Raw genomic sequence first — 21,650 nt, forward strand, 5'->3', positions numbered from 1 at the left:
GGAGACACAGAATCCGAAGCAGGCTCCAGGCTCTGAGCTGTCAGCGCAGAGCCCGACGCGGGGCTCGAATTCACGGACCGTGAGATCATGACCTGAGCCAAAGTCGGACGCTCAACCGACTGAGCCACCCAGGTGCCCCTTCATTGACTTTAAATTAGAAAAGGTACCGATAAGGTTTTCCAAAGACTAATGTTTAATGGCCTATTTAAACATTTTCCAGTTTCCTTTGGAAGAAAAGACACACGTATTCTTTTCCGCTGAGTTAGGGAAAGATGGGGGAAATTGAGATCATTCAGATAGTCAGACTTCTGTTCCTGGTGCAGTCTTTTATACTCTGGCTTACACTTGGCATTTTTCCCTAAAACAGAATCGTTTCTTACTTGTGTTTCAGGAGTGGATAGTGGAAGCCCCTAAAGCAGAAGCAAGCATCTTTTTAACTTTCTGTGGTCTGTTCAGACTTTGTAATCCTTTTATAGAAAAGTCTCATAACTAAGAAAACCTGGCTTTGGTCAGGTGGCTCTGCTGAGCTCTGTTCACTGTGCTGTTTCCTCCATGTGTCAGATGTCTGGAGCCCCCTGGCATGTGTGTGAGGGGCCGCACATGGGAGTTTGGACCAATAAACCAAGGAGGCTGTGCCCACATGGAGAGAAGAACACAAATTCATGCCAGGATGTCCGTACATTTTTGGTAGCATGTTTTTGTGGGTTAGAGGTTCTTATTATGGAGAGATTTATCTCTGAGGACTTAAACCGTATTGCCAAAAAAAAAAAGTTTTCTATATATTCCTTGCCCTCAAATTCTCTAAGATGATACACTCTCCTCTTTATAGATGTTCGCTGCTACTAAGCTTCAATATAAATTCAGTTGAAATTTGTGATCTCATAAGCAGTTTATTAAATTCAGATAATTGTTTGGCAGTTTAACTGACAGTCACTTGATACATTTGCTTTGCATTCTAAATTTCCCATTTTGCCAGTTTTCAATCTTACCTGGCTACACTAATCATTGCAGATTGGACCCTGTCAGGAAATGTGTGTATTTTCAACAGGTGGGAATTAAAATTTTTCCTTTTAGGTAATGTTTATTAGCTATAATTTTCTAAGTAATCAGAATCCATGATGTTTTATTATTTGGCGTGGCTTTCATGGTCTTCCTTCCAATTAAAGAATAGTCTATCCCTAACTTACATAACCTGGTTTTAAAGTCAGGCAGTGCAAATTACCTGAATATTTTCTTTTTCTCTGTTCTTATTTTTTTGAGAGTATTGAATACATTGAAAAACTTAAATCAAAATAAATATATATTAAATATAAAATATGTCATATATATTAAACTTTTCTGAATGGAAAACATTAATATTTTCATTGCCTCTAATGTAGTTCCATAAGGTGAATGCTAAAAGAAAAACTCCTAAATGCCCATAAACTTTTAACTATTGTGAAATTAACCAGTTTCTCAACAAGTATGATGGGCTCTGTCCTTTTTTTGGCCATTTTTATATCCAGCTCATGTAACCACCTTATAAGAGATGAGGCTCGTGTTCTTTTTTTAAGTTCCTTTTAATACGTTTAGCTACATTTTTCTTCTCTGAAGTTGAGTTACTACTTAGATTGAACTGATAGTAGAGTAGCTATGTGCCCTTTGGAAATCATAACTTCTTCTCGGGAATCAAATTAGAGCATTGTGAGGAAAGAAAATGATGCTTTGTGTTAGGAAAAAAACAGTCTGTGAGGGATAAGAAAATCATAGCACTTAATGAGAATAGTCAACAGAACCTGCAGTGCGTTGGCTCTTCCGTTGTAGGTTCTTGCAGCATACCCACCTGATAAAACCAGAAATCAGCCCATTTAAGAAGTGTGCTGGTGTGAGGATCGACTGGTTGAAGGTTCTAAGAGGCAGAAAGGGTGTGAACAGTTCCCTTGCCCTCGGGAGCAGAGAGCAGGAGAGCAGACTGATCTTCTTACTGTCTGCTTCTTGAGACTTTATACACTAAACCTGTCCACATAACTGAGAGCCCAGTAAACGCTACCAGGAACTTTTAAGCTCAACAAAATGGTTCAGATAGAACACGGTGTGTTTGAATCAGAGCTGCCGGGAGATGGGACAGGAACAGCACTGTCGCTCTTTTAGAAAATGGTCATTTTGTTTCCCACTCCCAGCGATTTCGTCTCAAAAACTGTTGTGATCGAAAGTGAAGACTAGATTCTCTCAGAACCTGAGCCACTGTGCTGAAGGAGGCTTTGGAAAATGACGTACTCTACTCCTCCTGTGACACAGACGAGAAAACTGAGGTGATGCGACTTGTTTCAAAGCTCGCAGGGACTAGCTTGCATTCCTGGCTCCCGTGTTTGGGCCTTTTCTACTTTTTTCTTGCGTAGGCCTCTTTAGAGGCCCTCAGAAGCAGTGAATCTCTGTCATAAGAAAACAGACAGACAAAAAAAAAGGGAAAAGAATTCTATCTCCCCCTGAAGGGATACAGTGAACAAGAAACATCAGATGAAGGTAGTGACTTAGTAATTTCATGAGTGAAGTTATGTTCCGTGTTTGTGTTTCTGTTGTCATCGTGCTGTTGGGATTGGAATCCCATTAAATAATGGCATTTTGGTAGCCAGCAATTATGTTGACATTTTGTGTGCGCTCTCCTAGATTTTAGTCGTAACGAGATTAAAATATAAACGGTCATACTTGAGATGTGACTCTCAGGAAGCAGCGTGAGATCTCGTCAGATTTGGAAGCAGTTTGCAGTGGAATATGACACCATTACCCAGTGCTTGTAAAAGGTTGAAGACTGACCTGTGCTTCATGTTTCGAGATAGACTCTTTTACAGACCATAGCTTTCTTTTTAAAAGGGAAGATCTCAAACATAATTAAGCAGTGGAAAATGTATGATTTTCTTTGGTGCATCAGAGTTCCCTGTCTGCTGGTATCTGCCTTTTCTCTGAAGATGTGTACTTTTAATACCTGTCACCCAGGTGAACGTGGTCAACCTTCCTTCCCCCCCCCACCCCCCCCCACTGTGCTCCTGTTTTCCACCTGCATCTGCATCGTCCTGTATGAAAGGAAACAAATTACTTTATCCGTGTGACAATATAAAGGAACAAAAGGTGAGGGGATTCATTCCTCCCAGCTGGAAGGTAAGTCCATTGTAATAGAAGCTCACTTTTTAACAAATTAAATACATTTGAAGAAAAAGGTTTATGAACCTTGTTCAACAATATGACAAGTACTCGTTTGCTTTGTGAACTCCCCTTGGGGTCCGGGCCAGCCAGATCATTTTCATTGGAACGCCATCGTTGTGTTTAACCATGAATCGGGAAAATGCCAATACCTTGAAGAGTGTTGTTTTTATTACCAAATACACAAGCCACAAAGCAACAGGAAGTTGCCACAACTGCTAGGTTTTACCGACCAAAAAGATCATAAAAACGGTCACGTTCAAAATAGAAGTTTACAGCCAAGCTTAAGAAAAACGAACATTGAGCTGAGTCCAAGTGTCTCCATCCATTTAAACAGAAGTGTAAAGACCTTTTACTACATTAGACACGTGGTCTCTCTCGTAAACTGTGTTTCCTTTTGAAGCAAAATCAATTATGGGCCGCAGAGCCTTGGAGTTTCCTGCACCGCTTCGACTGAATGTTCATTCTGTCATAACGGAAGATCTCTATGCAGATAATACGCGCTTTCCTGTATTGCTTCCTATTTAGTGCCCAGGCTGCCTACCCCAGACTGGGGACTGCGGAGAGAGAAAGGTGGCTACTCGTGTGGCTGCGCTTTCCTCTTCCCACGGCTTGTCACCCCGAGGTGGGGGCCCCAGACAGGAGGGATCCACGTTTCTGCTGCCAGCGCACATGTCCTCCAACTGTATCTTCATCGAACCCAGGAGTTGGATTGCCATTTTATCTGAACATGTTTGTGATCTTGTGTTATCTTCATGGGCACGTTACTTTTCTGGTACTATAAATTATAGTGAATATTCATTGTACTTCCGAAAACTGGTCAGTAATTTATATACATGTATTCCGTATTTTAGTGTGCTTGAAGTGACAGTCCGTAATTTGTAGTAGTTCGTTACTTGTCAACTTTGGCTATCCTGTATTTTTAGGACATGTAAACGTTCCTTGTCCTATCAAAGTGACAAAAGCAGAATGTAATTTTTTTGGAATCCTTGTGATTACTTGTAACAAGTTTTGTTTTTAAAGCTAATAAAAATAAAATGAGGTGTTTTTTTTTTTTTAATCCATCCGTTGGATTGAGTTCTTGTACTATTGTTAATAACTGTCATTTACACTGGGACACCTGGCTGGCTCAGTTGGTAGAGCAGGCAACTCTCGATCTCTCGGGGTTGTTAAGTTTGAGCCCCAAATGCTGAAGCTAAAAATGACTGTAAAGCTTATCTAGTGCAGTGATTGTTTCACTATATACTTAATTCTTCAGCCATAGAGCTCTATTCTTTGTTCCAATGAAATCGTACATAAAGTGTAATGTAAAACTGATTACCAAACAAAGGTGAACAGCTGCTCCCTTTGAAGGGACTGAGGGAGAAGTGAGGACCAGAAGGGTATCTAGCCCCTGGGAGAGCTCAGCAGAACAGTCCCAAACACCAGTCTGTCCAGCGGCTGCCACATCCCCACGCATGCGTCTTTATGAGTAAATGCCCAAGAAGAATTGCCAAATTCATACATCTGGGTGGTAGCCAACCTGGGACTAGAACCATAGTTTCCTGCCTCCGTTCCAGGTGGACCATGCTCCACTACTCTGTTAAACTGAAATCTTTTGGGTTTTTTTGGAAGAATTAGGATTCAAAGCCTCTTAAAATTGTTAAGTGTTTTGTTTCAGTAAAACTAAAAGCGGATTAGTCCCCAACGGTTCTCCTTTAAACAGATGTTTTTTCAAGCTGTGTTCCTCAGGGCTGCCTCCAGGGGGAGCCAAGCTCCCAAGTCAGTGGGACCTTGCACCCTGCTTCAGACCCACCTGCATTCCTTGTGCAGAATGGCGTTAGCATGAGATTGCACTTGAGCTAAGGATTCCTGGGCTGAAACAACAACTTGTAGAACCACTGCAGATAACCTGAGGATAAAATGATTATTTTAATGCAGAATAGAAAATAGAAGAATAAAGGTTTAAGTAATTTACCTCATGAAAATAGACTTGACTTGGGACACCTGGGTGGCTCAGTCCGGTGAGCATCCAACTTCAGCTCAGGTCATGATCTCATGGCTTGTGGGTTCAAGCTCCACATCAGGCTCTGTGCTGACAGCTCAGAGCCTGGAGCCTGCTTCGGATTCTGTGTCTCCCTTTCTCTCTGCCCCTCCCCTGCTCACGCTCTGTCTCTCTCTGTCTCTCAAAAATAAAACATTTAGAAAACAAAAATTTTTTTTAATTTTTTAATTTATTTTTGAGACAGAGCATGAGCAGGGGAAGGGCAGAGAGAAAGGGAGACACAGAATCCGAAGCAGGCACCAGGCTCTGAGCTGTCAGCACAGAGCCGACGCGGGGCTCAAACTCACGGACTGTGAGATCATGACCTGAGCCGAAGTCGGACGCTTAACCCACTGAGCCACCCAGGCACCCCTAGAAAAAAAAAATTTTTATTTAAAAAAATACACTGACTTAAAAGTGAAATTCAACAGTGTATGTGTCAGGGTCCAATTATCACCAAGACACATGTTAAACTAGATAGCAGGAGTGGGCAGAAATTCCCGCTGCCTTTTCTGAACACATCACAATATGGTTCTAATTTAGAAGGAGAAAGGATTAAAATTCTTATACACATGAGCAACATCTCAAATCTTCCTAAACATCTCCCAGTCTTCTAAGACATAGAAGGTATAACTATAAGTTAGTTGTAGATTAAGTATTTAGATAGTTATGTTATTTGTGAAAAGCTTATGGTCAAAATGCCTGGGAAAGTTGACTAGTTTCTGTATTGCCATGCTTCTAGGAACTTTTTAATTTTAATTTAATTTGAGAGAGTGCAAATTAATTTGAACTAGGATATACCGTGTTTCTCAAATCTAATTAGCGACAGAGCCCTTTTGCCCAGAAGTGTTTCATTGCATTGCTGTCCGGGGAACATTTAGAGAAACATTCTACTAAAATCTTGACATGGAGTCTGATTAAAGGGTAGTTTTGTGAATTAAAATTTCTTTATTAATTTCTCTAAGGAGGACAGTTATGAGGTTGGGGTAGCAGAAGGGCCTTCCTGATTGAATAAATGGGAAAACCAAGTTGATAAAACTATTAGAATCTACAAAAGTTCAGCAGAGAATACAAGAATAACTTAGAAAAACCAGTAGCATTTCCTTACACCATCAATGACCAATATATAAGCAATAACACTCATAATTGCAACAAAACATCAGCATAAACAAACTTTCGAACTCTAATAAGGACATGATAATTTAAGTACCTGCTTTTAAGTGGGATAACTTCATATTTTAGGAATGTCAAATTTTTTCCAAATTATAAATGCAATGGAATCTTTGTCAAAATTCCAGCTATATATTTTTTTACACTACACTCATTAAACTTATTCTAAAAGAATAAAAAAAAAAAACAGTTACGACAACCTTAAAAAGAAAAAAGATGCAGGAGTTGCCCTAACAATATTCAGACAACCTACAAAGTCACATGAGATTGATACAAGAAAAGTCAAATTTTTAAAAGAAGAATAGACACAGACCAGTGTCTACGTAAAATGTAAAAAAATTTTAAGTTTATTTATTTATATTGAGAGAGAGTGCAAGTGGTGGAGGGGCAGAGAGAGAGAGAGAAAATCCCAAGCAGGCTCCGCACCACCAGCACAGAGCCCAACGCGGGGCTCGAACCCACAAACCCTAAGATCATGACCTGAGCCGAAGTCGGACACTTAACCGACTGAGCCACCCAGGCGCCCCTGCAGAAGATTTTAATATACAATAGAGAGGCATCATAAATAAACAGAGAAAGGCTACACTGCCTGGTCGATGGTGCTGGGGGAAAAGGTTTAGTATAGGTAGGTCAATAAAACTTGGTTCCCCGTCAAACACTACATACAGAGATGGACTCCAGATGGCTTAAAGACCAGAATATATATAGAATGTAAAACTATGGAGTTAATAGAATGGGTTGTAGGAGAATGCCACTGTGACCTAGAGGAAGGGAAAGACTTGATCAAACTTTAAAAGCATAAGCTATAAGGTTAAAATTATTTGATTACATCAGAACTAATGATTTAGTCTGTGAAGAATGCCATGGACAGTGTCGACAGATAATAGGGAGAAGATATTTGCAATCCAAATACGGGATAAATAAATATATGAGGTGCTTTGGCAAATCCAAAGGAAAAGCATCCCAGTAGGAAAATGGGGTAAAGGATATGAACAGCAATTGACAGAAAAGTAAAGGGGGCCTGCAAGAGACCCTCAAACCCAGTAATCAGATATGTGTAAAGTAAAGCGACAAGATGCCACTTTATACCTACTGGATTTTCAAAAATGTAGAAAGTAAATAATGCCAAGTCTAGCCAAAGGGTGCGGATACAGGAAACCCAATGTAACACAGGTGGGAGTGTTGACTGGTTTAGTTATTCTGAGGAAGGATGTGGCAGTACTTAGTCATTTCAATAAGAACAAAATCTTTGACTCAGCAGCTCTGCTCCGGGAATATCCCAAAGGTATTATTCCCAAAGGTATTATTCTCAGAGGGGTCCGGAAGGAGACACAATGAGAATGTTTATTGCACCATTATTTATGGAAGCAAGCTGGTGTCCCCTTCTGGGAAATCGACCCCACAGAGAAGCATACAACAGAGTAGCCATCTACCCAGCTACATGGATGCTAGACCGCGTGACAAAAGTCATCAGTGAGATGTGTGTAACATTTGAGTCACGTAAATTAAAATACGAAGACAGTACTGTGCTGTGCAAGAATATATACAAATAAAAAGATCTACGTTAACCACATACGTACGTACTAATACATAAGAGGCATCTTATATGGATCAGTGATGATGATGTGCTGTGAACTAAGAAGTCTGATTTATTACTAGACTTTATATAACCTTTACATAGTCATTAAAAAACTATTAATACCTCTCTTTTTCCTCCTTTGATTCTACATCAGGGTTAGTTTAAATTTGTGTGCTATTTCTATTATTGCTCTAGAAGAAACTATTTTGCTGTGATTTGTTTAGGTAAAGTGCAGCTTTCATTGGAGATGTCTATGCCTTTTAGGATAAATATTTCAGAAAAATATCAGGTACCACCTATTCTGTTGCTAGATGTGTACATGTAAATGCTTACTCCAACTAAGTTACGTAGATTCCTTATTAGATTCTACTCCCATGTGGTGGGAAAAAATACACCTATCATTCACTGTTTTCTGAGTTCCAAATGAATAAGCGTTGCATGTGGTTTGACTCTAGAGTCACCATTTCCTTTTGCTTCAAAGAAGTAATCAAGATAATTCTTGGTCTGGTGCTATCCTCCTTCAATGTGTTTTGAATAATTGAGGTGTTTGTTTTTTTTTTACTTTAAAAAAGTATTTACATGTTTTCTTTTTTTTCCACCTTTTTAAAATTTTCATTCATTCATTCATTCATTCATTCATTCTCAAGTTAGTTAACATACAGTGTAGTCTTGGCTTCAGGAGTAGAACCCAGTGATTCATCTCTTACGTATGACACTCAGTTCTCCTCCAAAAAGTGCCCTCCTTAATGCTTGTCACCCATTTAACCCACCCCGACACCCCCCACCCCAATCAACCCTCAGTTCATTCTCTGTATTCAAGAGTCTCTTATGGTTTGCCTCCCTCTCTGCTTTTATCTTCTTTTTCCTTTTATCTTCTTTTTCCTTCCCCTATGTTCATCTGTTAAGGGTTTCAAATTCCACATATGAGTGAAATCATGTAATATCTGTCTTTCTCTGACTGACTTATTTCGCTTGAATAATTAAGATCTTTAATGGAAAATTTTGCAATCTTCTGTCCTAGGAGATTTTACGAAGCCTCTTGGCCCCAAAGGAAGTAATCAGACCAAAAATGATTTCTTAGAAGTTGCCTGAGTGAATCCTTTGAATGAAAGGTATTTTAGAGGCCAAATTTACTCGTCTTCTATTGCTCATTTCCTTGATAACTTTGGTCATTTTCCCAGATTATTCATTAGAAGTTTCTAGCAACTGTTGGAAAGTCTGGAACAGAGATTTGTTCTCCTTTGCAAATGAGAAGCAGCCCCTGGGCACTGATTTCCCAGTGCCACCTGTTCCCAGTGTCAAAGACTTGGCTGCTTCTTGTTCTGGGATTTACTTATCAGGCACCCAGAAGATTAGGTGGAAATGATCCGGTCATTGTAGGGTGCTGAAGGTCACAGAATTGTGATTGGGGCTTGCTCCCAGAACTGGCACGTTAGAGGATTGTGTGGGTGAGCATCTTATCCCCTCTCTATCCCTCTCTACAAGGAGAACTGAATTAGTCACAGAGCAGAAGGAACCATGTCAGCCTGCATAGTTTTCTCTGCTTCTGTGGCATTTGTAGAGCCCACAGGGCTCATTCACTCCATTATGGTGAAAGGCCCGTGCTCAGGGGCTCAGGCCAAGCTTGGGCATCTTGACACTGACCAGTCATGCTTGCCAAATGTTTCCTCTCTTCTTGTGTCATTTTTTTTTTTAATGTTTTTTCCCTTGTTTTATTGAGAAATCATTGCATGTGTCATTTTTTCTTAATAGTTGACCTGTGAGGGAGGTCCAGTCCTAAACTGGTCACAGGAAAACCACATTTTTTTTAATGTTTGTTTGTTTATGAATGACAGAGAGAGAGAGAGAGCACAAGTTGGGAGGGGCAGAGAGAGAGAGACAGAGAATCCCAAGCAGGCTCCATGCTGTCAGCACAGGGCCCAACGTGGGGCTCAAACTCACAAACCGTGAGATCATGACCTGAGCCGAAACCAAGAGTCAGACGCTTAACCGACTGAACCACCCAGGCGCCCCAGGAGAACCACAGCTTTAAAGAGTGAGCCTCCAGTGAAAATTCTTTCAGTTAGACTGGTTTGTATTTTTACTCCTTGACTACATTTTTTTATAGCCAAAATACAACCAGAAAATATGCAATGATTAAGTATCTTTTTTTTTTAAAGTTTATTTATTTTTGAGACAGAGAGAGACAGAGCATGAACAGGGGAGGGTCAGAGAGAGGGAGACACAGAATCTGAAGCAGGCTCCAAGCTCTGAGCTGTCAGCACAGAGCCTGACGCGGGGCTCGAACTCTCGGACTGTGAGATCATGACCTGAGCTGAAGTCGGATGCTTAACCGACTGCGCCCCCCAGGCACCCCGCAATGATTAAATATCTTGCTTTCCCTGGAGCAAGACTCAGATTGGTGAGATTGTCTTTCATCCTGTTCCGATTCCATAAATCCCTGCATTTTCCCTGGTCACTCCAGAGAGTCAGCCAGGTGGGAAATGCCCCCAGACAGAGTCAGGCTGACACTGAAGGTAAAAAGAATCAGTGGGGTGTCAATGTTTAGAAGACATTCTTATCCAGGAAAAAAAGACGTTTGTATTTTGGTCCTGGTTATGGGTAACTTAAGATAATCTTGTTTGCTTACAGCTCAGGCCCTTCTGCAGGATGGCAAACCTTTTAAAGAAAATTTTTAAAGAGATTAGGATTCCAATAATAAAAACATGAAAAGTGCAACGAAACTAGCTTTAAATTATAAAATGTGTAGGATAGGATTTCATTTTTATAAAATAGACAACCCATATTTGTACACAGAAAAGATTGGAAGGCTATACATTGAAATTTTTTAAAAATGTTTTTATTTATTTTTGAGAGAGGGACAGAGCATAAGCTGGGAGGGGCAGAGAGAGAGGGAGACACAGAATCCGAAGCAGGCTCCAGGCTCTGAGCTGTCGGCACAGAGCCTGATGCAGGGCTTGAACTCAAACTATGAGATTGTGACCTGAGCCGAAGTTGGACACCTGACTGAGCCACCCAGGCACCCCTTTTTAAAAATTTTTTAATCTTTATTTATTTGAGTGAGAGAGCGCGCGCGCACACACACACACACACACACACACACACACACACACACAAGCATGAGTGGGGGAGGGGCAGACAGAGAAGAGGAGACAGAATCCCAAGCAGGCTCCAGGCTCTGAGCTGTCAGCACAGAGCCTGATGTGGGGCTCGAACCCACAGACCGTGAGATCATGACCTGAGCTGAAGCCAAACGCTCAACTGACTGAGCCACCCAGTGCCCCTGTAATTACTCTTTAAATTCGCATAGCGCATTACTGTCCAATGAAGGAATTGTACTGACACGAACTCATTCAGTCCTCATCACAATCTGTGGGTGGGCAGTGGGCAGATAGCACTATTCCCTTCCCCCTTTATTTCTCCCCAGAGCACTCACCGCCCTCCAACATGCCTGGCATTGGCTTATTTTTGTTTTCCCCACATGAGAACATAACCTTCATCAGGGCAGGGATTACTGTCTCTTCTGTTCGCTGCTGGCATATAGCAGGCACTCGGTAAATATTGGTTGAATGAATTAATGAATCATAGAAGAGTAGTCAGAGAAAGACAAATATCATATGACTTCACTCATGTGGAATTGAAGAGACAGAAGAGATGAACATAAGGGAAGGGAAGCAAAAATAACATAAAAACAGGGAGGGGGCAAAACATAAGAGACTCTTCAATATAGAGAACAAACAGGGTGGCTGGAGGGTTGTGGGTGGGGGGATGGGCTAAATGGTCAAGGGGCATTGAGGAAGACATTTGTGGGGAGGAGCACTGGGTGTTATCCGTAGGGGATGAATCACTGGATTCTACTCCTGAAATCATGATCGCACTATATGCTAACTTGGATGTAAATTTAAAAATAATAGGGGCGCCTGGGTGGCGCAGTCGGTTAAGCGTCCGACTTCAGCCAGGTCACGATCTTGCGGTCCGTGAGTTCGAGCCCCGCGTCAGGCTCTGGGCTGATGGCTCGGAGCCTGGAGCCTGTTTCCGATTCTGTGTCTCCCTCTCTCTCTGCCCCTCCCCCGTTCATGCTCTGTCTCTCTCTGTCCCAAAAATAAAATAAAAAACGTTGAAAAAAAAAATTTAAAAAAAAAAAAATAATAATAATAAATAATAAAAAAAAAAATTGAACTGAAAAAAAAAAAAATGAACCATGGAAGAATAAACTAAAGCCCAGAGAGGTTAGAAGACTGCCTGAGGTCGCACAGCAAGTACACGGAGTAGCTGTTGAACTGCATCTTGTCTCTGTGTGTTCTTATGGCTCTGTCTACACTTGTTCAGGTTTCCCAGGGTGACTGTGGTATTCGAGCGGACCCAGGAGGTACCAGGGGAGGGGGAATTCGGCAGTTGAGAAAGCTGAAGATGAGTTAACTGCCACCAGAAAGAGCTCCCAGAACCCTCAAGATAAAAGTGCAGGCTCCTTGCTAAGGGGAGGGAGAGCACCTTCTGCTGATGGCCAAAGGCTTAATTTCATTTACAGCCTCTCTTTTTCATCCTGGGAACAGTTTTCCCTTGTAATCACCTGCAAGCGATTTGTGCTAATGCACGAGTCATGGGCTTCCTAAAAAACATAGCATCAAAATGAGGAAACTGCCTGGTGATTACCTGAGCCGGCTGTCTAAAAAGGCAGTCAAGACAGGGGTGCCTGGGTGGCTCAGTGGGTTAAGCATCCAACTTCGGCTCAGGTCATGATCTCTCGGCTCATGAGTTCGAGCCCCGCGTCAGGCTCTGTGCTGACAGCTCAGAGCCTGGAGCCTGCTTCCAATTCTGTGTCTCCCTCTCTCTCTGCCCCTCCCCTGCTCACACTCAGTCTCTCTTTTGCTCTCAAAAATACATAAACATTAAACAAAACAAAACGGCTGTTAAGATAATCAAACTTACCATGGATCCGGAAGAGCCCTCAGAGACCAAACAGTCCAGCCTGCCATTTTACAGATGAAAAAGAGGCCCAGGGAGATCAGGTGGCTTGCTGGGGGTTACAGACGCCTGGCTTGGCCCCATAACTCTCTTCTTTCCTCACTGTCCATCACCCCGATGCTCCCAGAGGTAAAATGGGAATTAACCCAAATGCAGGACAACAGTTCATGGAAAGGGATGCCTACCTCCACTGGATCTTGTTAACCTTATAGATAAAACTGTCAGTTATTTTACCAGCAAAATAGGCTTATTCAGGAAGAGCAGAGGAATTGCAATTCAGGACATATAAACTATGGCAAAGTCATAGGCAAGTCGGGAGAACGGAGAAGAACCCTCATTTATAGAGGGTGTTAAGAGGGGCTGTTATAAACACAAAGCCCACTGGAGAAAACTGGGAGTTCAAAGTGTAGTGGCTTTTCATTGGCCGAGTTGGAACAGTCTCTCATTGGCTGGGCTGTTGCCAGGCAAGGAGAAAATCTTCCTCCTGCTGGGGTGGTAAAGTGCAGGCTTCTTCCTGTTGGGAATGCAAAGTAGGTCTCTTCCTGTTGGTTCTGCAACTGAGGCCTCTGGTAGGAGGTGAGAACTGTCCCTTCTGGCCTCCCGACTCCATTTCATTGGAAGTTCTCTTTATTCCGTTTCACAATTGCATCCCTGGGTACTACACGGTCCACATTTATCTGGGGAAACAGTCACATGAAAATCATGCTATGCCCTGTAGGTAATTAATTAAGAACTACAACTTCTGAGTCTTTTGGACTTTGCTACTCTCTCCACCTCTTGATTGAGAGACAAGAAATTGATTTTTTTAAATGTTTGTTTATTTTTGAGAGAGAGAGAGAGAGAGTGTGTGTGTGTGTGTGTGTGTGTGTGTGAGCAGGGGAGGGGCAGAGAGAAAGGAGGGCAGAGGATCTGAAGCAGGCTCCACGCTGATATCAGAGAGCCCAGTGCAGGGCATGAACCCATGAATCGAGAGATCATGACCTGAGCTGAATTTGGACGCTCAGCTGAACCACACAGGCACTCCGAGACAAGGAATTGATTTCAAAACCAGTTGGTCTAGGTATGTTTGCTTCCTCTTTTTTTGTTTTTATTTTTTTGGACTGAACTAATTAGTGTAGATCTGGATTTGTCTGAATTCATGATTCTCTGCGCTTTGTCTTGCCCCTGAAATTGCATTCTAATCCTACATGACATTTGTCTGGTTTCCCCAGCAACCATCTCAAAAACCATAAACAGCAGATTAAGGCTTTGAAGGGAGAAGTGAGAGCTGCACAGTCTTGGCTGGGAGGTAAGATCTCGGGTGTTCAGGGGCAGCTGGGTGGCTCAGTCAGTTAAGCGTCCCACTCTTGGTTTCAGCTCAGGTCACGATCTTACGGTTCATGGGATTGAGACCCAGTTTGGGTTCTGTGCTGACAGTGCAGAACCTGCTTGGGATTCTCTCGCTCTCTCTCTCTCTCTCTCTCTCTCTCTCTCTCTGCCCCTCCTCCACTCTCATACACTTGCATGCACTCTCTCTCTCTCAAAATAAATAAATAAATTTTAGGGGCACCTGGGTGGCTCAGTCAGTTAAACATATGGCTTCAGTTCAGGTCATGATCTCCCGGTTTGTGAGTTCGAGCCCCACGTTGGGCTCTGTGCTGACAGCTCAGAGCCTGGAACCTGCTTCAGATTCTGTGTCTCCCTCTCTCTCTGCCCCTCCCTGGCTCGAGCTCTGTCTCTCCATCTCTCTCTCTCTCAAAAGAAATAGATAGACCTTAAAAAAAAGGTTTTAAAAAGCCTATTTAAAAAATAAACTTAAAAAAAATACAAAAATAAAAAAAATCTCAGGTGCTCAGGAGGCTAGTTTGTGGCAAAATACCCTCTGCTGACAAAGAAAGGATGAGTTGGAGCATTTGAGTATTTTCCATGTGGAAAGAGCAGGGGTTTTTTTTGTTATTTTTAAATCTCCAAGCAGCTAAGAATCCATATGGTACATCTGAAACAGGGGTGGTTTGTTGGGTAATTTTGTAAGCAATTTTCATTGACTGATGAAACTGTTTTATATCAACATTATCATCTTTACAGGGAAAAGAACATGGAAGATGGCCACATTTATATCCCACCAAATTCCCTTTAAGTGGTTTCTTTTTTTTTAAGTTATCTCTACTCTGTACCCCATGTGGAGCTTGAACTCAGGACCCTAGGATCAAGAGTTGTATGCTCCACTGACTGAGCCGGCCAGATGCCCCTCCCTTCACATCTTAATCAGCATATGGACATATATTTTATATCGTCAGAGTTTGTGTGTGCCATTTTCATTCTCTACCTCTATACTCTAATGGATAAACACACTCTTGTGTCTCCTCTACTCTCAAGAAATTGCTTTACTTCCGACACTTCCGACACCGTATGTGTGCTGGGGGGAGGTGGGGTCCCCACATCAAGCAATTCTGCCACACCCACTAGGTGTCCTCTAATGTAACTCGATTCTCACACTATCTACCAGGAGTTAGCATCAAATCCCCCAGGTTAAGGACTCAGTCCCCCAAAACTATTTCCTTCTCCCCACCTTCAGTTGTGAGTCATAGGTCCAGATGGTTACCTCTGCTTCCAACTGGTATAAATCAGAGGTTCCCATGGTCCCCTCCTCGGGCTCAATTAATTTGCGAAAGCAGCACACAGAACTCGAGCAAACAGTTTACTTACTAGACTACCTGTTTATTACAAAGGATATTAAAGGATACAAATGAACAGCCAGGTGAAGAAATATATAGGGTGAGGTCTAGAAGGGTCCTGAGCACAGATGCTTCTGTCCCCATGGAGTGTGGGGTGTGACACTTCCTGGAACAGGGACATATTTGTGTTCACCAAATTGGAAGTTCTCCAAACTCTATCCTTTTGGATTATTACTTTTTTAATTTTTAGATGTTTGTTTATTTTTGAAAGAGAGAGAGCATGTGTGCGGGAGGGGCAGAGAAAGAGGGAGACAGAAGATCCCAAGCGGGCCCTGGACTAACAGCAGAGAGCCTGATGTGGGACTCGAACTCACGAACCATGAACCTTCATGACCTGAGCTGAAGTCAGAGGCCAACTGACTGAGCCACCCACGTGCCCCATATCCTTTTGGATGTTAATGGAGGCTTCATTACACAGGCATGGTTGATTAAACCATTGGCCATTGGTGATTGATTCAACCTCCAGGCCTCTTCCCCCCTTGGATGGGGAAGGACAATAAAATGCCAACTCTGTAATCACTTGGCTGGTTCTGGCAACAAGTTTCCACCCTTGGGTGAACTAGAGACCTTCCAAAAATAATTTCATTAAAATAAACTCAGGTGTGGTTGGAAGGGGCTTGTTATGAATAACGGAAGACGCCCATTTCACCCCTATTATTCTGAAGCGATTTCAGGAATGAGGGCAAAAGCCAACTATTATAACGAAAGATGTCACTATTGCTCTCATCGGGAAATTATAAGGGTCTGGGGAGCTGTGAGCCAGGAACCATAGACAAAACCCAAAATATATATTTATTATAGATCACAACATCACATCCACACATCTCCACAAATTGCAAGTAGTATTTGTATGCCTGGTGCCTCTGTTATGAAGCACAATCGGCTTGGCCGTTCTCCATCACTTGGAATTGTAGTCATTTCTAGTTTTTACAACGTGTGGAATATCACTTGGTAATTTTGTTCCTGTTGCCTGATGTAGCACCTTAGATGCCCTGTTCCTGGTGTTAACCTTACACATAAAACTGCCAGTTATTTCACCAGCAAAATAGGCTTATTCAGGAATAGCAGAGAATTACAATTCAGGACATGCAAGTTACGGCAAAACCATAAGCAACTCCAGTGAACAAAGAAGAACTTCCTTTTATAGAGGGAAGGGGGTAGTTGGGAGGGGCTGTTATAGACAAAAATTTCATTGGAGGAAACTAGGAGTTCAAATGTAATGGCTTTCCATTGGCTGAGTTGTGCCAGTCTCTCATTGGCTGGGCTGTTGCCAGGCAAGGAGAATATCTTCCTTCCTAATGCTGGGGTACTAAAGTGCAGGCTTCTTTCTGTGGGGAACATAAGGTATTCCCTTTCTCTTGATTCTGCAGTCGATTAGGAGTGGTAGAGGGTAAGAGCTGCCCCTTCCGGCCTTCCGACTCCATTTCACATGAGGTTTCCTTTATTCCAGTTCACCACTGATTTGCCCAACAAGTAAATGAAAGCCCGTGGTCAGGCCAGCTCTGTACTGGGAGCCACCCAGGACAGGGGCATGTTTCCTTGCCCGCCCTGGGCTCAGGCTCTATGCGTGTAAAACCCCAGGGAGACTGGAAGGTGTCTGAGTTGTGTCCAGCTCAGTCAAAAGGAGGGTCAGTGATTCTGGTTGTGGAAGCCTCCACTGCTCAGGACATGAACGGACTCATCAGCAACCATCCGGTGGCCTTCTCTGCATCTTTCCTCCCCGTTAGCAATTCCAGTCTGCCCGTCTTCCAGAATATCTCCCAAATCTGACCACCTCACAAGATCTGATCTCTGCCTGCCTCTGACCTTATCCTTATCCTGTCTACTCTGCCTTCAACCCCTACTCTGGTCAACCACATTGGCCTTCTGGACTTTCCCTCCTTCCGGAATGCTCTCCTGCTCTAGTGTTCCTTGTACTTTCTTGCTTGTCCTAGTTAAAAAAAAATCAACACAGTAAATTTGAAGATTTAATTGGCTTTCTTAAGGGATTCACGAGTCAGACAGCATCCCTCCTAGTAAGTAGAGGGGAGCTCTGAGAAGTCACACAAAACAGAAGGTTTCTATAGGAAGGAGGGTGGGGAAAGGAAGTTATTAGCAAAAAAGATAAGGTATTGTTTCAGGCAAGGTCATTTTCCCTGTAGGGGAAGGGAAGAACAGGGCGTTTTATCATGCAGATTACCTCATCTTTCTTTGGAGAACAGAGAGGGCCCATGTGACAGATTACCTCACTGGTGCTGACCAGAAAATTCCTGACTGATCCTTGAAGGCTACATTTCTGGGGGAGGTTGAAACTGCAATTAGATTAGGTTTAATCCTGAGTTTTGTGACTTGGCCTAGCATAAGTGACTCCATCTTGGGCCTGTGGTTTTCTTCTTAACATCCTTCAGGCTCAGCTCACCTGTCTTCTCCTGGTAGGTGGTCCTTACCCTTCCTCCCCTGAAGGGACCCCTGCCTCCTACTTGTAGCGATCAACGACAGCATGTTATTATTTCTTTCAAAGGACTTTTCATAGATTGTCTTTCTCTCTCACAGTTGCCATCTTTTTGTGCTTGAGTATCAGCTGTTTCCCCCACCTCCGCTGGAAAGTGAGGTCTACAGGGTGGGGCAGGACCTCTGCTGACTCTTCTCCACCTTGCAGAGTGCCTGGCCTGTAGTGAACATTCAGGAGGACTTAATGAATGCATCCCCAGAAAGATGAAGGTTACCTAGAGCCTTTCCATGCTTCTGCCTCTCTGGGCTTGGCTCAGGTGTCTGACCCTGGTCCACTCTTTATGGAGGAGGCTGGTGAAGGGAGGGGTTCTGTTCCTAAATCTAGGAACAGAAGTAATGTGCAAAGTCATTCTGGTATAGCAGGTGTCCTATGACTTGGTTGGTCTGGGTTAAGGGAGAAAGCAGAAGGCGGTGGGGGGGGAGGGGCGTCAAGCCATGGATGGCAGATGGCTGAAGACCACCAAATCCCATGCAGGGGGGACCTACCCAGAGACGTCAAGGTCCCCTTTGTGTTAGCACATCCCCGTCCCCAGCCCCTATCACTTAGCATAGTAATTCTCCCATGTATCCAGCATTTTATAAATATTATCTCACTTTTTACTTTATTTATTTTAATTGTTTTTGATGTTTATTTTTGAGAGAGAGAGATAGAGACAGAGCACGAATAGGGGACGGGCAAAGAGACGGAGGTAGACGCAGCATCCGAAGCAGGCTCCAGACTCTGAGCTGTCAGCACAGAGCCCAACGTGGGGCTCCAACCCATGAACCATGAGACCATGACCTGAGCCAAAGTCGGGCACTTAACTGACTGAGCCACCCAGGCGCCCCAACATCATCTCAGTTTTAATCCTCATCAGAACTATACTGGGGTAAGGATATTATCTTCATCGAACCAAAAGAAACTGAGTCTCAGAAAGGTTTAAAAAAACATCCTATCGTGGCACCTGCGTGGCTTAGTTAAGCGTCTCTTGGACCTGTCTCTGGGCTAGGTCATGAGTTTGAGCCACGCGTTTGGCTCTGGGCCGACAGCGCAGAGCCTTCTTGGGATTCTCTCCCTCCCTCTCTCTCTCTGCTCTCCCCTGCTTGCTCTCTCTCTCTCAAAATAAATAAACTAAAAACATTAAAAAAAAATTTTTTTTTTAATTAAAAAATCCTGTCTTGCAATGAAGTTAGGATCAGAACCTGAGACCACTGACTTTGGAGCCCTTGACCCCATGCACATCCCAGCAAGAGCTTCTGGCAGCATCTGGAAGTGGCCGTAGAGATCTCAGATCCCAGAGCCTGAGCAGACTGTCACTGGGTGCCCCTCCCTTCTTCATGGCCCCTGCTTTGTGGACAGGTCCCCCTCTCCCGCCACAGTGAAGCTCTTTGAAGCCAAGGGTTGTGTCTCAGTTCTTTGGTGAAGCAGAATCTCAGAATTATACTTCTTTAAAAAAAATTTTTTTTAACATTTATTTATTTTTGAGAGAGACAGAGAGACAGAGAGAGAAACAGAGCACAAGCACAGGAGGGGCAGAGAGAGAGGGAGACACGGAATCCCAAGCAGCCTCCAGGCTCCGAGCTGTCGGCACAGAGCCCACGCGGGGCTCGAACTCACAAGCGTAAGATCCTGACCTGAGCCGAAGTCCGACGCTCAACTGGCGGAGCCACCCAGGTGCCCCTCAGAATGTACACTTCTCAATCTTTGTGAATAAATACCACCTGGAGTTTCCTGTGAAAACACGGTGGACTCGGTTCTGCCAACCTGGGAGGAAGTGGGCAAGTCTTGGACGGCATTTCACAGGCGGCCCGTGGCAAAGCCAGTAGGCCCATAACCCAGCACTCTCTGTAAATACTCCTGGTTCTGTCACTAACCTTCGATGTGACTTTGGGCCACTCGCCTCTGCTTCCCAGGCCTCAGTTTCCCTGTTTAGAAAAGGAGAGGGCTTGGGATTCTCCTAAGACCTCTTCCCTCTTTCTGTACATGTTGGTTGAAGGCCTGTGGTGTGCCAGGGTTAGAGTGCCGGGGGTAGGGCAGCGAGCCGGTCTGATCGAGGAAACGGGGCAGGTTCCCCAGGGCAGAGTTTTTGACCTTGCTAGTTATCAAACCTGCTGTAACACCTGGCGGCTGTCTAAACCCCAACCTGCCCCCAAACCTTCCAATCAGATGAACACAATCCCACTTTCAAGATCCCTCCATCCGGCCTGCGGTATGTCAGGTGCCTTCTCCCCGCTTTCGCCCTAGGAGAAAACGGACCTGGAAGAGGTGGCCGGCTGGGCTGCGCGCCCCGGACGAGGAGCCAGAACTGGAATCCCAAAAAGGACCCAGGCCCGGGAGAGGCGCGAGGACACCACGGGGAGGCGCCGCCACTCCAGCGTCCCTGCCCTGGCGCCCCCGGGGCGGTCCCCAAGGCCGTGGGGCCGAGGGGCCGAGGGGCGAGCTCGGCCCCTCCCCAGGATCACCTGCGCCGGGCGGGGCGGGGCCGGGGGCGGGATCCCCGGCGGGAAGAGCCCGGGCGGCGGCGCCGGCGGGAGGGCGAGCGGGCGGCGGCGCGGGGCGGGCGGCTCGCCGGGCAGGTAAGGGGCACCGGGACGCACCCGGGCCTGCGGGGGGCACACGGGCGGCCGGGCTCCGGCGCGGCGGCTCGCGGTCCACCTGCCGGCCGCCCTGGGCGAAGGAGAGCCCGGAGGGGGTGGGGGGAGTGAGGGGTTCCGGGTGTCGCCCCACTTTCGTTAGAGGGAGGGCCAGGAGTGTGCGCGCGGGGGCAGCGGTCAGGGCTGGTGGGAGGAAAGTTGATCATCTCCCGTGGGGCTTGGAGATGGGGATGGGGCAGGCGTAAAGGTGCCCGGAGTGCCAGACAAGCTCAACTGAGAGCAGGGAAGCCCCCTTGGACTGCGTTTGGGGGGTTGACACTTCGGCATGGAGGAAGCAAGTCGGTCCTTTGTCCCGCCCCCCCAGCACGCCTCTGCGGAGAGCCTGAGACTCCCCGGAAGAAAGGGGAGCTGACCTGGCCGGCCGGGAGGTGTAAGGGGCTTTGAACCGCTCAGGACCAGTGTTTGCTTCATCTGTGAAATGGGCGTCTTGGTGGGTGGGCCCTATGCGGAGGCCCCCACCCCTCCGGGAGGAGGATCTGCGATTCTAGGAGATGAAAAGCCACGTTAGGGTTCGGATCAGCAAGTTCAGTAGACACGTTGCAGAGCAGCTGCTGGGTGGCTCGCCGGACAAGCTGCTCCAGAGGAAAGAGGCAGGCAGGGCTGCTGTTCAACCGCCTGGGGACCTGGGTGGGAGGAGGAGATGGGTGTGTCACAAATACTAGGGCTGGTTTAGGGGGACCAAGGAAGCCCTCTAGTCTGGGAGGAGGATCTAGAAGGCTTCTCGGAGGAGATGGGATTGAAAGCACTGTGCTTGGGGGCCGGTGCTTTGCAATCAGTCAACCTGGGTGTCGGAATCCCTGCAGCGCCCCTTAGCCTTGGGCCAAAGCCTTCATTCCTCTGTGGTTCAGTTTGATGTACTCGTTAAAAGAAGCTGTCTCTCCGAAATATTAAGTACTAT

The 21,650-nt window shown here is 44.9% G+C and overlaps 1 protein-coding gene across 5 annotated transcripts in view; it reads left to right on the forward strand.

Moving 5' to 3' along the window:
* RCAN3 (RCAN family member 3) overlaps positions 1-15,305 on the forward strand; it is a 50,071-nt gene extending 34,766 nt beyond the window's left edge. The window contains exons 6-8 of one of the 5 annotated variants that reach the window (XR_006220841.1): positions 8,971-9,061; positions 14,126-14,202; positions 14,979-15,297. Coding sequence is in view for 2 of the 5 variants with exons in the window: in XM_007083671.2 (XP_007083733.2) it covers positions 2,160-2,185 (26 nt within the window). In the remaining 3 variants the exon portion in view is untranslated. Of the gene's footprint in view, positions 1-391; positions 1,309-2,159; positions 4,256-8,970; positions 9,062-14,125; positions 14,203-14,978 lie in introns of those variants that run through there. The other 4 variants (XR_006220843.1, XR_006220842.1, XM_007083671.2 and 1 more) reach the window with 4 other exon arrangements.
* The last annotated feature ends 6,345 nt before the right edge of the window (positions 15,306-21,650 follow it).

Source organism: Panthera tigris, chromosome C1 (assembly GCF_018350195.1).
Source record: "Panthera tigris isolate Pti1 chromosome C1, P.tigris_Pti1_mat1.1, whole genome shotgun sequence".
Taxonomy (NCBI): Eukaryota; Metazoa; Chordata; class Mammalia; order Carnivora; family Felidae; genus Panthera; species Panthera tigris.